The sequence below is a fragment of the Marmota monax genome, unplaced genomic scaffold (genome assembly GCF_021218885.2).
Source record: "Marmota monax isolate L192 unplaced genomic scaffold, Marmota_monax_Labrador192_F-V1.1 WCK01_AAM20220418_F8-fsc00014, whole genome shotgun sequence".
Classification (NCBI taxonomy): domain Eukaryota; kingdom Metazoa; phylum Chordata; class Mammalia; order Rodentia; family Sciuridae; genus Marmota; species Marmota monax.
The window spans coordinates 30,399,700-30,415,378 of record NW_026695222.1 but is presented as its reverse complement, the minus strand read 5'-3'; the positions used below and the strand labels follow the sequence as shown (position 1 = coordinate 30,415,378).

The 15,679-nt window shown below is 47.1% G+C and overlaps 1 protein-coding gene across 2 annotated transcripts in view; it reads right to left on the bottom strand.

Annotated features, from left to right (window-relative positions):
* Nucleotides 1-4,298: 4,298 nt before the first annotated feature.
* The window catches only part of Zfp64 (ZFP64 zinc finger protein), a 73,540-nt gene continuing 62,159 nt past the window's right edge, over nucleotides 4,299-15,679 (bottom strand). For both annotated transcript variants that reach the window (XM_046433452.2, XM_058575409.1), the window contains 4 exons: nucleotides 13,356-13,496; nucleotides 12,786-12,848; nucleotides 8,693-8,944; nucleotides 4,299-5,998 (listed from right to left, as the gene is read on the bottom strand). In XM_046433452.2, the coding sequence (XP_046289408.1) occupies nucleotides 5,289-5,998; nucleotides 8,693-8,944; nucleotides 12,786-12,848; nucleotides 13,356-13,496 (1,166 nt within the window). In that variant the 3' untranslated portion in view covers nucleotides 4,299-5,288. The remainder of the gene's footprint in view (nucleotides 5,999-8,692; nucleotides 8,945-12,785; nucleotides 12,849-13,355; nucleotides 13,497-15,679) is intronic.

Here is a 15,679-nt window from a genome sequence, read left to right as displayed (position 1 = left end):
AGAGTCACGTAGGGATACCTGTGATGGCTACTAGCTCAGTCTGAGTATTCCTCCCGTCCAGGACCCTCGTAGGTCAGCCCAGCCAGAGTCTTGATTCCCAGGGTTGAGGGCCCTGCCACTTTCCAGTGATACAAACAGGGCTCCTTCTTGGGTGTGTCTTTTTCTTTCCTTTGGAAAACTGGCTATGTAATTTGTAGGGCCTGATGCAAAACAAACAAACAAACAACAACAACAAAACACTGGACCCAGATGGCAATAGTGGAGCATGCAACAGAACTTGGGGCCAACGGTGGCAACATCGTCACACACCCAGGAGGACAGCCTGGGTCCTCCCTGGGAACAGCTTGTCCTGCAGGCTGCACATAGAATCATAGCTCTGCAGATGCTGCTCTAATTTGGATCTGGAATGTCCTCCAAAGGTCCATGGGTTAGATTAGGTCATCACCTTGGCATCATTGCACCCTGAGGTGTTCTGCAATGTGTTCCCGCCCTAGCAATAGGGCCAAGCAACCATGGCAGAAACCTTGAAAACTGTGAGCCCAAATAAACCTTTCCTCTTTTTAATTATCTCAGGTGTTCTGTCACAGTGAGGAACACTGACTAACACAGATGCCCAGCCCCCTCTCGGAGATTCCACAACCAAAGAGCTTCCCAGGGGATTGCAGCAGATGGGCACAGCTGGCATTCACTGGCCTTGGGGGCTGCCATGGGCCACCATGCCCAAGGGGCAGAGGTGCCCTCAAAAAATCCCTGAGAAGACCCAAATGCTGGTCTATGGACAGCTTGTGCATGTGTGTGTGTAGGGGGTGCGCTCAGGACTTGTGCACCAGGTTTCCATGTAGAAAAAGCTGCCGCCAACCTGAGCCTGCATTACCACCCAGGCGACAGACAGCACTGGTGGCTCCAGTATCCCCTTCCGGGTCGTCCCCGGCATAGCCGCTCACTCCAGAGGGCGCTGCCTGCCTTTGCCACTGCTCTGCAGTCAGGTGGGGCGGGGGCAGATGCTGATGGGTGCCAGTAGTGTCAACAGGAGGGAGCTCACCCTGCTCCTGGGGGGACCTCAGGCTGCCACCCTGGACCCCATGATGAGGAGGCAGGGTGCGGGGAGAGGTAGACAAACCACGATCCCCTAACCATCCCAAGCTGCGGTACTAGTTCTCAGCTATTCTTTCCTCCCCACCCCCCACAAAAGAAAGAGGGGTGGGGGGAGGGCACACAGGGGACCAACTTCCGTTTTTGTTTTAGGCCAGTAGGTTTCATCATTAGGCCAGAAGCCCGACAGCCCATTTTACAGATGGCCAAGGGAGAATCAGAGGTAAGATCCGCGGCTGGACGTCAGCCGGAGAGTGCTGCCAGCCGCAAACTCGGCCTCCTCCTCCAGCCCCTCCAGCCATCATGGAGGGCAGCTTCCAGGAGGCTACCAGGCGCGGGGGAAGCCAGGAGGCGGCGCTCAAAGGGTGCACACTTTGTTAGGAGCTGAAAAGCTCTGGGCTGGAGGGCAGCTCGGTGCCGATGGCGGTGGTCATTCACGGTGAGCATCACAGATGCCCTCGTCTATTCTCCCTGTGCACGCGGAATACATGCACTACTTGTCAAGTGTTTTTAGGAGGCGGCTTCTTTAGAACTGTCATGTCACCTCGCCGCCATGCTGCCTCCCTAACAGCACTGGACTGTGGTCAAGGTCATCCTTTCAGGTGCCACACCTGGACAAGGGACAGGGTAGGGACTGCAGTGGGCAAGATGGCCTCAGACCAGCAGTGAAGGAGGCGCCAGATCTCAGTGACCAAGGGAACACTGAAAGGTCATTGCTTCAAAAACCAAAATGCAAAGCGGTCCACAAACCAACCTGTGAATTTTAAATAAAGGTAGCCTCCCTCTCCTCCACGCCGAGTCCCACCTCACAGGACAACCTGCGATGACCTGTTAAGGAGAACAAAGTGGTGACAGGTGGGGCTATTTATTGTTTTCTGATTTAAAAAATATATATTGCATTAAAATACTGAGTCTTGGTGACCGAGTCTCTCCTGTCCCCTTGAATCTGGACCCGAGGGGAGTGTCTCTCACGTCTCATCCCAGTTCCAGCCCTGGGGCAGCCTGACACAATGAAGTCCAGGTAAAGATCTGGCCCAAGCTGGGCAAGACGGCACACACCTGTGGTCCCAGTGACGTGGGAGGCGGAGCGAGGAGAGGATCACAGGTTCCAGGCCAGCTTGGAACTCAATGTTTCCAAATAAAAAGGGCTGAGGATTTAGCTCGGTGGCAAAGAGCCCTGGGTTCAATCTGGTTCACTTAGGACTCCAGCTGATCCCAGTGGCAACAGGGATTGAGGTTGGTGCTTTTTTCTAAAGAAATGAATTCAAGGACAAATAAAAATTCCTGTTCCATAGTATCTAGAAGGCAGCAAGAAACCACCAGCAAAGAAGCAAGACTCTTCACTGGAGATTTCACAGCTGAGCCAAAAAAAAGTCAAGAAGGATCCAGTCCTTCCTAGTACCTCACCCGACACTCACCTGTCTGTGGCACTAAGCAAAGCCTTCTTTAAAGTGGCCACAGAAGTACGCAGTTCTTAACATGTACCCCGCTGCCATGTTGCTTGTACTTGAGGCTCAGCAAACTATGGCCTCCATCCAAACCATGCTCTGTTAATGCAGACACAAGTTTACTGCTGCGCAGCCCATTCTGTGCCCATTCTCTGCAGAGGCTTTGGTTACAATGGCGGCAGAGTGGGGTGATCGTGCCACTGCAGCAGAAGGGAGCAGACTGGGCAGTGTTCGCAGGGAATGGTGCCGACAAAGCCCCGAACATTTACTACCTGATCCTTTCCTGAAAAAGTTTGCAACGCCTGGTCCAAGTGAAGTCAAAGGCAAACAAACTCATCGACTTCCTCTTCCAGAGTGACTCTACAAACTAGGGCTGGTGGGGAAATGGCATCTCCGTCGCATCTGTAGCCCTCACTACTGAAGCGCCTTCTCAGTTCTACTCCAAGATTAGCAATGGTCTCATCCAGCCGGTGCATAGCCAGTTCACTCTGGGTGACTTTTATTTAACCTTACCAACTGCCACCTTCTAATTTCCTTGCCAATAAAGCAGGGGCAAAACCATCCCTGCTCCTGGAAGGTTCCTGTCCTATGTGTCCCTCTTAGCTCACTTGTCTCTGAATCCTCACCTGTCTCAAAATTTTCTAAAATTTATTACAGTTTTAAACAGTCTTCTCTAACTCAGCCTTATTCTCTTCAGCTACATTCTCAGCTTTATGCAAATCCTTATCTGTGGCTCTGCCAGAAAGCTCCGCCTGTTTTAGTGTGCTCCAGAAGTTGCCAGGAAGGTCTAGCCTATCAGGACCTTGGTCCACCCAACCCCCCCCCCCATTGTGAAGTTTTATTGGAAAACAAATACATTTGCTCTTTTCTCATTGTTTTTGGTTATTTTTGTGCTAAAACCCTTGGCTACAAAATGCAAAAAAAAAAAAAAAAAAAAAAAAGACTTTATAGTTCCATGAAGCCCGAAATATTTAATACCCAGCCCTAAACTTCTGCTCACCTGTGGCTCTGAGATTCCAAATTTGCTAAGTGATACCAGATTGGATCAAATGCCCTTGAAGTCCACAAAGCTGTTAACAAAAAGCTGTCGATAAAAGGACAGTCATCTTTCCTGTTTATCTGAAGAGGTATAACTTCGAAGTACAAGAGGCGTTTGTGATTTTGATCCGAGTTCCCACTCAAGAGGTCAACCACCTTCTATTTCCAGAAATGCAGATAAGACACATGACGAATGCAGGGAAGTAATAGTTGTCCAATCTGCACAACAGCACCAGCATTCAGCTGCCCAACATTCTTCCAACCCCAAACAATTGTTCCAGAGCAAAGCAATGATGAATTCTATCATGGGGAGTTGCTATCATTTTAATCTTTTCAGACACTACCTGCTGTAGAACTTAAATAGAGTCAGGGTTATTCAAACTGCTGTCATAAAATAACCCATATACCTTTTGCTATCTTATGAGTGAAATTATGAAAATTTGCCATCACATCCTTTTTTTCTAGTTTATCAACAGTAGATTAGTCCACTTCAAAAACATACCTGTTTGGGGCTGAGGTTGTAGCTCAGTGGTAGAGCACTTACCTAGCATGTGTGAGGCCCTGGGTTCGATCCCCAGCACCACATTAAAAATAAATAAATAAATAAATAAATAAATAAAGCATTGTGTCCATCTACAATTAAAAATATTTAAAACTAACAAACAACAACAACAACAACAACAAATCCCCCCAAACAAAAAACATACCTGTTTGGCTGAATGAGGGCACCCAAGACTTTATATTAAACAAAGTTTGTATTGAAAGGAAAGACACTGAAGTAGACAAACAATGAGCTCTGGATAAATGATATATCCACAGGGATCCTCTAGCCTACTGAGTGTCAACCCCAGGACAAGATCTGCTTATAAGGGTTAGATTTTCACCTGTATCATTTAGCAAACACCAAGTGCATTTTGTGCTGCGAAAAACCTCAGCTTAGGCTGTTCCAAACATCTCACATCCCAGAACCAGGTCCAGGGCTTACCACCCTGCCACTTTTCTTTCTGACACAACTCTTCTGTTGTTCAAATTCTACCGCCCACCGCACAGGCTGTGCTACCATTAGCTTGATCTTTGGCGCCACCTCCAGGTCAAACTGCATTTTGCATCACTGCAAGGCTAAATCCCAAGTGCATGGGATTTATCATTAAGTCACTGAATGGATGGGGCTCCGGAAGCCTTTCCTCTACCATAAACCGAGTATGGAGGAATGTAAAGAAAAATTGTGTTTCTCTTCTGTCACTCTACAGATGAGCCTGCCTTTTTATTGTAAAATAGATAAAAGAAACCACACAAATGTATAAGGCAGATGCTCTTACGATCACTACCCAGGTTAAGAAATATAACTTTCCCAGTCCCCCCATACCCTCCACATATCCTATCCTCCACTTAACCCTCCCCACTCTACAGATTAGTTCGGTTTTAGTTTTCTATGTCCTCTAACTAGCTGAACAAGTCCATCAGGGATGGGTCAGTTTTAAAGTCGGAGTCCATCATGGACAAGTCTGTCTGCTGGATGGAGCAGACTCCGTGGTCCCCACCTTTGAACAGCCCAGGCAAACTGCTCAGGCAGTGTCAAGGGCAGTCTCCGTGGTGTGGCTCGGGCAACGCATGTTCCCATGTTAAAGTTGCTTCAACCTCGGCTGCTGGAGGCCCCGGGAGGCTGGGACAGCCAGCTCCCCAATGGATGGACAGCCCACCCTGGCTGCACTAGAGGTCATGGCTGGGCTCCAGGGGGGCCTCCAGCTGTCCCACAGAGACCAGGGGGCCGAGCTGTCCCGAGGCGCTGCTTTCAGGCGGGAAGGTGACCAAGTCCGAGTTCTTGTTTTCACTCTGGTCGCTGTGCTGCTTTTTATGGCATCTCAGGGAGTCGTCCCTGACGAAGGAGGCACCGCAGGTCTCGCAGCGGAAGGCCCTCTGGGTCACGATCTTGGCCATCTGGTGGGCACCGCTCTCCCTGAGCCCTTCCCTGCCTTGCGGGGCCCTGTTCTCGGTCTTGGCCTCATCCCTGTGCAGCTTGTCGATGTGCTTGGCCAGGCTGCTGGGCCGCTTGGTGTCGAAGCTGCAGAAGTCACATTTGAAGGGACGGTCTTTGCAGTGGACCCTGCTGTGCACGCGCAGGGCCGCGGCGCTGGAGCAGGAATAGCTGCACTCGGGGCACTTCTCGGGGTGGTCGGCCTGGTGCAGCCGGCTGTGCTCCAGGAGGTCGGCCCGGTCCCGGCCCTGGAAGGCGCAGTGCAGACACTTGAAGGTGTGCTTGATGCGGATGTGCGACTTGAGGTTCGCCTTCATGGTGCAGCGCACGTCGCAGAACTCACACTTGAAAGGCTTCTCCCCCGAGTGCACGATCATGTGCCTTTTCAAGTCCGAGCTGATTTTGAACTTGGCGCTACAGAGCCAGCACTGGAAGGGGGTGTCCCCTAGCAACGGAAGGTGCGTTTCCATTAGAGCAGGCAGCAAACAGAACTCCCCCAAACATGCATCGGCACACCTGGCCGCGGCCAGAAGACCCGGTCTTCTTAACTCCAACTATTGGCAACTTCTGAGAACATGCTTACCCTGGGTACCAACTGACCAAGCCCTCACAAAGAGCCTAGAGGACCATTACACCCATCTTACACGTGGGACAACTGAGGCTTGGGGGTCAAGTAGCAGGGATTTGATTGTGGACCTCATGGCCTCCAAATCTACTCTGGATGACAGTTGAGTTTTATCGAAACTCTTTAACTGACATCTTGGAATTGAAAATGGAAGAAGAGGTGAGGTGTAGGTCACATGCATTTTCCAAATAAAGGTAAGATTTAGGAACAGGCTGACCATAGTGTTTATATTACAATCAGTTATTTGGTTTGTATTACTAGTTGAAAGCTTTAAAAGTTTTTTTAATTACAGATTTAGTTTTATGTATAAATTCACAGATTACTGCAGTAGTAGGGGCAGGGACACATGACGAAAAGCCATAGCCTCTTCTCTAGTCCCTCTGAGCAAGGATAAGAATGTCAACCATCCCAGCCAGCCAGCCACCTCCTGCAAGCTGTAGGCGATGGCTCCTGCCCTCTCAAGCTACCTCCTAAAGGTAACAGGGTTTAGTCCATCCGAGTGAGTTTCGGTGAGGATCCCTCTCCCCTCCCCATTAACTCCTCACTTTGTAGAAGCAGCTTTATTTGTACATTTAAGTTCAAAAACGTTTCCATTTTATCCTGTGAATTTCCATACGTTAGTCACATTCAGATTTCAACTCTGGAACCAAACTACAAATAATTTAAATGAGGACAGAGTATGTGAAATTTGTCAGAGTCAAAGATGGCACCAGAATAACAACTATCTTCTTATAGGGCCATCGTCACACCCAGACCAGTGGCTAGTGTCAATGATCATCAAGGTTAAGCTGTTCTTTCCTTTACATGCTCATTTTTGGTCACTACTTAGCTTGGTTCTTGATTGGGGTGGTTTTGGGGTAAGAAAAAAACAAAAAACAAAAAAAACCCCTCACATAATATCGAAAGTCATCCAGTCTCTTAATTATATACTTTTCATGTGATGAAAAAAAAATGCTTTTGTGAATTTTCCCTACCCCTCAATGTTCTGTTCATGTATCATCCTGATACCTCTCCTTGCTGCAATCCCAGGTAGCCATACTCGGTCACACACAATATATTTCATGACACTGTGTTTCCTCCCTTTTTTTGCTACAAGAGTATCTTCTAGTAACTTCCACTTTGGTGGCTGGGAGAACAGTCTTGAATCCTTACATTTACTTCTATTTCACACTCATACACAAGACAGTTTAGCTGGGTACAGAATTCTAAGGTCAAAATCATTTCTCAACTTTGAGGGTGAGTTTCACCATTTCTAGGAGGCAATCCTGCTGAGAAGTCTTTCTAGGTATGGCTCTTCCATTCCAACTCCCTTCCGCCTGGTTGGCATCTTGTGAGCCCTGTCATTCTCCTGGCCCCTTATAATTGTGGGATTCTTTTAGTTGCTCATTTGATTTTCTCACTTCTATTTCTTTTCTTCCTAGACCTCATCAGAACCCCACATTACAGTTTTTATTCTCAGTTCTCTAGCCCAATTTCCTCCACTCATCACTGGGAAATTTCGTTAACCTTATCGCTAATAGCTCTGGGTTTAATTCATGTCTTTGTTCTATCTTTTCATAGAGCTCTAATGTTCTAGATGGAACATTTTTGCTAGTTGTTGACAGCAAACAGAAAGCAAACATTTTTTTTTTTTTGTCTATTGCCTAAGGAGCCTCTTACTTTTGGGATTCGTTATTGGTTACAGTTGGCACATTTCATGTCATATATTTCTTTCAAATGGCTCACAATCCTTGGCTGACCATATTTAGAAAGATAGACTGGTTTAAGGATGAGAACTTGATGCCTGCTTCTGAGCAGATTGACTGGTTTTTGTATGGGTGTTGGCTTCTCCCCTGAGCTTTGGGGCCTTGGCTATCTCCTTGTCCACTTGGCTAACTCCATGTCCAGAGCTCGAAGGGCATTCAGACATTGTGGCTCTCACCTTCATGGCTGCCTGCAACTTGGATACAGCTCTCTTTAGTCAATTTTAAATGTTTGTATTTTCCTATCTGCTTGATGCCATCCATAAACTCTTTAGAAATGCTCATCATGAGCCTCATTAAGAATGTTTCATCCCCCCAATTTTCTGTGCCACAATGGGTTGGTCCTATTTTTCTAGAATTTTAGTGGGGTCCACAGCAGGGAAGGAAAAGTTTCAAGAAGCCTGTGATTTGTTTGCAATTACATTCAACTGACTTTGCCACATCCCCCGGTTAAACCACACAAAGTCAAATACTGAAACGCCCAGTTTCCAGAGCCGATGTTTATTTGAGATACATCCTTTGTTGCTTGGCTGTCGTATTGAGTGCCCATCCCAACCTGTATTTCCGCAGGTAAGTTATAAAACTCAGCCGTCAGACTGTTTTACTGAAAGCTGTTGTTGTGGCAAAGAAAACCTTGACAAGTCACATAACCACAAACTCCAAATTCCTTTGCTTCTACCACCATGTCATTTAAAATTGCTGGTGTTTTAAGTAAAAGGAGGTTAAGAAATTAGAGAAAAGCCAGGTCCTGAGGTCTCTGGGCCAGACTTACCTGTGTGGGAGCGCAGGTGGACGGTGAGCTGGCTGGAGTTGCGGCTGGCATAGGGGCAGAGCTGGCATTTGTAGGGTCGCTCATCTGAATGGATCCGCAGGTGCTTCTTGAGGCTGCTGCTGTCCACAGCAGCATAGTCACACAGGTGACACTTGTGCGGTTTCACGCTGGTGTGACACCGCATGTGCATGGTCAGGTTGTCTTTCCGGCTGAAGCACTTGTCACAGAACTCACACTTGTGTGGTTTGTCTCCTTCAAACACATAAGGATTCAAGGTTTTAAGTGTCTACTAACCAGGAGGACGACACAGATTGAGGCAAATGGCCTCCACCTCCTTTCCCAAGGCCTGGAGACAGGGAGATCCTGACTGAAGGCTAAATCAGCACATTGGGAAAAAGAAGCATGCCATTCATTGATGGCTGAGAAACTGAGGAACCCTCAGGGAAAGGAGACAAAACTCAGATGGAAGCAAATCATAGGCTAGACTCTCTTCGGAAAAAGGGAGTGGTTACAGAAGTAGCCAGGACCAGGGCAGCAGGTATTGGGGGGGGGGGGGGCTCTGGCAGCTTTCTGGCTACTAGTTGAGAATGCTCAGGTGGACTTCTTCCTTTGCTGATGCCCTCCAGTATACCGTGACTGTCACCCAGGCTGGCAGTAAGTGAGGGTACTGAGGCCTGAGAAAGAGTGCAAGGCCTTGGCAGCTGGAGAGGCCCTGGTTAGCAGAGAACCCCATGTCCAGGACCTCTCCAGCCAGTACAGAGTTCCACCCCTGCAAGTACCCTTGGCTGATCCAATAAACATGAGATCCAAGACATGCCCTACTCAGAGCTTGCAGTTGTTAAAGCAAACAGGAGTTCTGAAATGATGGAAATAACCAGGGGAGGCAAAATAAGACTTATAAGTAGGCTGACTAGCAGAGAGGCACTCAGAGTCACTGGTAATGATGGCAGGAGAAAACCCTTATGTGCACACGGTGGTCCACCCAGGACGTCCCCAAGAACCACCAGGAACATTAGAGTAGAGGGGCCGACAGCAAGGAGCTGCAGCCTACCCACACACCATTCCTTTTTTGTTGTTGTTACCGTTACCGGGGATTGGACCCAGGGGCACTCGACCACTGAGCCACATCCCAGCCCTATTTTGTATTATATTTGGAGACAGGGTCTCACTGAGTTGCTTAGCATCTCATGGTTGCTGAGGCTGGCCTTGAACTCGTGATCCTCCTGCCTCAGCTTCCCGAGACACTGGGATTATAGGCGTGCATCACTGTGCCCAGCTACACACAGACCATTTTAAAATATCTTTGCATGACAGTGTTTATGTCTTTCTTGCTGGCTCTCTCCCAACCCCAGTCTTCACCCTAATACAACCATAGTCTCATCTGAACTGGCAGCTAGGGAAGGAGGGTGGAGTAATGGTTAAATGAACTGAGGTATATGGTGTTCTGTAATTCACTAACTTCGGCCAGCCTGATGAATAAAATATAGTATCCTCATCAAACTTGAACATCATTGCTTACGGCCTTTGACACATGACAACCATGTAGTCTGGACATTCTGTCCTGTTATAAGTTTTAATTGATTTTCTCCTCCAGCTTATTTGCATGAAAGACAGCCTTGTCCTCCTAGTTACTGGCTTAAGGTTGCACATACTCCACTTGGAATGGAGAGGTGACATCATCCTGATTGACTGCTGACTGGGTCATATCTATCCTCCCAACGATCTGACACGCCCCTTGCTCAGGTGCTCCTCCCCCACCCGTTTCCAGCCTTCTTTTTTTGTGGTGCTGGGAATTGAACCCAGGCCCTTGCGCTTGTGAGGCAAGTGCTCCCCCACTGAGCTACATCCCAGCACTCCACACAACCCCCCCCCCCCCCCCCCCCATTTATCACAGCACTTGAATTTCAGCTCTGGGGCATTTCAGTTTCGTAGAAAGTACACGTGGGGCTGTTGTCTAAGAATGTAGCAGCTTTTGTGTCTTCTCCCTTCCAGATGGATTCTGTTGCAGGGAAGGCAGGGGGTGCTGGTACCGAAGCAGAGGTGGCAAAGGGAATTCATTCTGGCACTGTACGTTCAAACAAGGCTTTATTCACTTTTCAATGGAGTGTTTAAAAAACTGGAAAATGAAAGCCATGTGCGTAAATATACACACACAGAGGCGTATTTGCTGATACACTCACTGTGTGAGAGAATAAGACGTTTTAAAATTCTCCATTCAGAAATAATTCCTGTTAACATGATGCTTTTATTCTCAAGCTTTTGCTTGGGACACAGTAGGAATAAACATATTTTTAAAAAATATTTTTTAGTTGTGGATGGACACAATACCTTTATTATTTTTATGTGGTGCCGGGATGGAACCTGGTGCCTCACGCATGCGCGGCAAGCGCTCCACCCCTGGGCCACAACCTCGGCCCCAGAGCATATTTTTATTCTGCTTTTCTCCCTCTCTACAGGGCATCCCATTTCTATTATGTATTTCAAAATTATTTCATTTTTCTTCCTCTGGAATGAACTGGCATTTAAGGTATTAAAATACTAACGTAACCTCAGAATGAAGGTCAATGAAAAGGTGAACCCATGTAGGCTCAAGGCCCGGCTTTCCAGGACCTCCCCAACGTGACCACAGCCAGTATATTCCTCCGCCCTCCTGGGGGACAGGTCTCCTGCAGGGCTGCGCCCTGGGCACCGGGCACACGGTCTAGCTGCCCATACGCGCCCTACACCCTCTTTACACCTGCCAGCCAAACTAGCTGCCTGCTCTCCAGGAGAGTCAGTGGTGCGGGGGTCGGAGACTTCCTCGCGAGTCTGGGGTCCAGTGTATTTCCATTCTACTAAACACGGCTTATCTTTGTCACTGTTGACATACGTGCTGACATAGAGCAGGGTGGGGCAGACCTGCTGGCGTCTTCACCTGGATCAGGCGGTAGCACCAGCTCTGCAGGCCACGGCCACGTGCCCCCAGGAAGAGAGTCAGGTCCACTCAGAGCGCAGCGAGGAAGCAGTAAAAACAGACTCAGTCGCCCCCAGTAAGTTCTGCGTGATGAAGTGGGAAGCAAGCAAGAGGTGCTGCGGCAACCTGAAGTTCCTCTGTTGTCTAGGGAACATGCTTGTGTGACAGTCACACTGAAGCTGAGCTAGTGCTTTCCCCACATCACACCATTTTGATGAACGAACAACTGACAAGCCGTGATTTTTATTCAGTGTTTTTCATACTCAGTGTTTGGCAGACATTCTTAAAAATGAACTAAGTGGGGCCAGGCGTGGTGGTGCTCGTCTAATTCCAGGGGCTCCGGAGGCTGAGGCAGGAGGATCGCGAGTCCAACACCAGCCTCAGCAGCAATGGCAAGGTGCTAAGCAACTCAGAGAGGCCCCATCTCTAAATAAATTACAAAAAAAAAGAGGCTGGGGATGTGACTCAGTGGTTGAGTGCCCCCGAGTACCCTCCCCCACCTTGAACTAAGTGAGCCTGTTATCAAGGAAAATGACCCAGAGTACCATGAGGACTCTTGGGCTCTCTAGCTGTAGGATTCTGGAAGTCTGGTCTGATTCTTGGTTTCACAGCTTTTTTCAACCTATGGAACATGCCTAATTCACCACAAGGCTCCAAAAGTTTCACATCTCAGAGAATTTTGAATTTTTCCAATTAGGAATGCTCAACTGGTAAAGTCTCTGCAAATAACTGAAAATTAGAAAAACAAAACAAAACAAAAAACTCCAAAATCTGAAATATTTCTGTCCCAAGCATTTTGGATAAAGGATATTCAACCTGCACTTAGATCTTCTGAGAAGACATTAACAAGTGAATTTCCCCCCATGGCATAATGAAATGGGTCCATGTTTGGAAAAATTATGTAAACCGATAAACCAGCCTTTTCCAAATGACAAAATAAAGCATGGATAAGATTCAAAGTGCAAAATAGACCAATAGATTAGAATTCAGCAGTTTGCAAAAGTCCTTGATGGGGTTGCAGGTCCACACAGTGATTATTTCTAAGAAGCTACCATTTGCTGGGTCCTGGTACCCTCCCCTCCCTCACATCCAAGGCCTGCCTTCCTTACTAAACTGCTGAACATGTGCATGGGCACCCACCTGTGTGGATTCTTAGATGGCGGTCCAAGTCTTTCATGCCGTGAACAGTTTTGAAGTGGCACCCTGGAAGGGAAGACAGCACAGTTCTTAAAATACACACAGTCCCAACCATCTACCAGGGTTTGACTCGTGATTTTCAACTTCATGGCGGAGTGAGAGTGTACTCTCTCCATCATCGGTTTTCACTTTCCATCTGGTATTCAATAAGTTACCCACCCAAGACAGCTCTCGACTATAAAATAGGCTTCTGTTAGCCGACTGTGCCCAGCTGTAGGCTAAGGTAAGTGTTCTGAGACGACAGTTGGTAATTTAGGTGTATTTTCGACTTAGGATAGTTCAATGAATTCATCTAGAAGTGACCCCTCCCAAGTTAAGGGGCACCTGGGATTTCAGAATAGAAGCTACTATGAATCTGATGTTCTGTTGGGCGTGACAAGGAGCTCTGGATGCTCCATGACTTCTGGAGCACCCCCCCGCACCAAGACTATGTGTGGATATGGATTTTCACAGGTTGTGACCATGCCCATGCCTGGCACAGGGAAGGGGCTCCCGGTGCCAGGTGTACTATACCTGGATAGCAGCAGTTGAATGTCCTCTCTCCAAGGGTGGTGGCCGTTTGTTCCCTTGACTCTGATGGGGGTGCGATGGCAGGAGCCTTTTGGGTGTCACTGCCTTCAGCAGGCTTTGGAATGTGACTGTCTAGTTCTGAAGCTGAAATTGAGATATGAAGAGTCACTGAATTTCTTGACCACAACTACCAAGGCGAGTCTGAGATGTAGGTTTAGCTTATCACACTTTCCTTTACCTGGTTTTCTCCCATTTTTTTTTTTTTAAATTAGAGACTGAACCCATGGGTGCTTCACCACTGAGCCACATCTCCAGCCCTTTTTAAAAATTGGAGACAGGGTGTCACTAAGTTGCTTAGGGACTCACTAAATTGCTAAGGCTGGCCTTGAATTTGTAATCCTTCTGCCTCAGCCTCCCGAGTCACTGGGATTACAGGTGTGCACCCCTGTACCTGGCTTCCAAAAACATTTTAAAAAATGGAAGCCATGGACATTACAGTTTGTCTTGCAAAATTATTCTTCTTGTAACCACCAATTTCCTAGAAACACAGGTGACAGAGGGATTAACACCTGTGGCACAATTCCAACTCAAAGCCACTTAAGCACACTGCATATGACGTGAAGTCCTAGTCTTTAAAAACAATTTCCAATTTATCACAGGCTGATACTTTTGTCAAACATAATATGAATTACAAGGAAAATGATATAAAGGTCCAAACATTGTTATGATTAGATATGTCTGGAAGCTAGAGGCCTTGGCAATGTCAAGTGCAGGTTTTAAATGCTTCCACTTGATTTGATACTATTCCCCCAGCCCTGGGGATTAAACTCAGGGCGCCCTACCTCTGAGCCACATTCCCAGCCCTTTTATATTCTGAGAAAGGGCCTGGCTCTGCTGCTGAGCTGGCCTGGCACTTGGGATCCTCCTGCCTGAGCACCCCCACCCAGTAGCTGGGATGACAGGTTTTGTTTCAGTTCAACAGGCCCAGACCTTGCTTTGAGTATCATTTGCTCTCCAGCAAAAACCAGTTACACCAACAAACAATGTGAAGATTGAAGAGGTAAAACCACAGACGCAAGGACTTGAAATGAGGATCTAAAATATTAGAGCCTTACTGGGTCACACACTGTAAGATCCACTTAAGACAGAGAGAGTGTGCCGACTCCCTGAGAGCTTGGCAGAGTTGTAGATTTTAGGGGTGTGAAGATGAAATGAATTCAGCACATTCTCATGGTTTGGGGACGATTTTGACATGTTTCCAAGTGGTATGAAATATTCAGGGTAGAATAGTGGTATGCAGGAGGAATGTGATTGGCCATGTGGAGTTAATTGCTGCTGTTATATATGTTAAGCTGTGATTGTCTTTTTTTTTTTTTTTTTTTTTTTTTGTGGTGCTGGGGATTGAACCCAGGACCTTGGACATGCTAGGTGAGCACTCTACCACTGAGCCACCATCTCCAGCCCCATGAATCGTTAACTGTAGAAGTTGAGTAATGGGTGTGTCAGTTTGTGCCATTATTCTATTTGCAGAATGACTGAACCATATGAAATCGACATTCTTACCTGCAAAATGGTTAGATAAGCCTACGGGTGAGATTGACCCACATGAAGTTAAGAATTTCTATAACAAAGACTAAATAACTTTAATAAGCTTTTAAATAAGTTATTTAAGAATAAGTTACTTAAGTTCCTAAATAACTCAAAGGTGATTTATCTCCAAATAGACTGAAATCCAAGCAGGAGTGCTGTCAATGTGAGATTTTGAAAAACAAAAACAAAGAGATGTGGACTAGTTTATGAATTACAGGTCAAGGTCTGAGAACTTTTGGCTGCAGATTATAATAAAAGGTGGATTCTATCTTTAATGAGAGCTTTACCATTAGCAACCAAAAGCACACTGGTGTGGACTTCAGTCCTAGGAAGATAGTTTGTTCAGCTACGTGCTAGCTGCGTGACTACTGGCAAGTTACTTAACCTTTCTGAGCCTCAGTTCACTCATCTGTAGCAAGTGACAATTTGCATGCCCGAGAGTTGTACAGTTAAAGGAGATGAAAAACTGTCAGCTCTCAGGATAACATGTTGAGAAAATGCTCGCAGATACCTGGCTTCTGATGCCAAAGCGAGTAGAGCTATGACTGTCACATCCAAGCAGTTGGGTACCTGAAGCCCCGTAACAAGGGTCTGAACAAGTGATAGAGCCCATCAGCTCTCAAATGAGGACCATTTGGCAATGTCTGGGGACATGGTTGATTGTCACAATCTGTGTACATGCATGTTTGACAGGGGGTGAAGGCAGGGATGCGGCTGGACATACAACAATGTGTAGG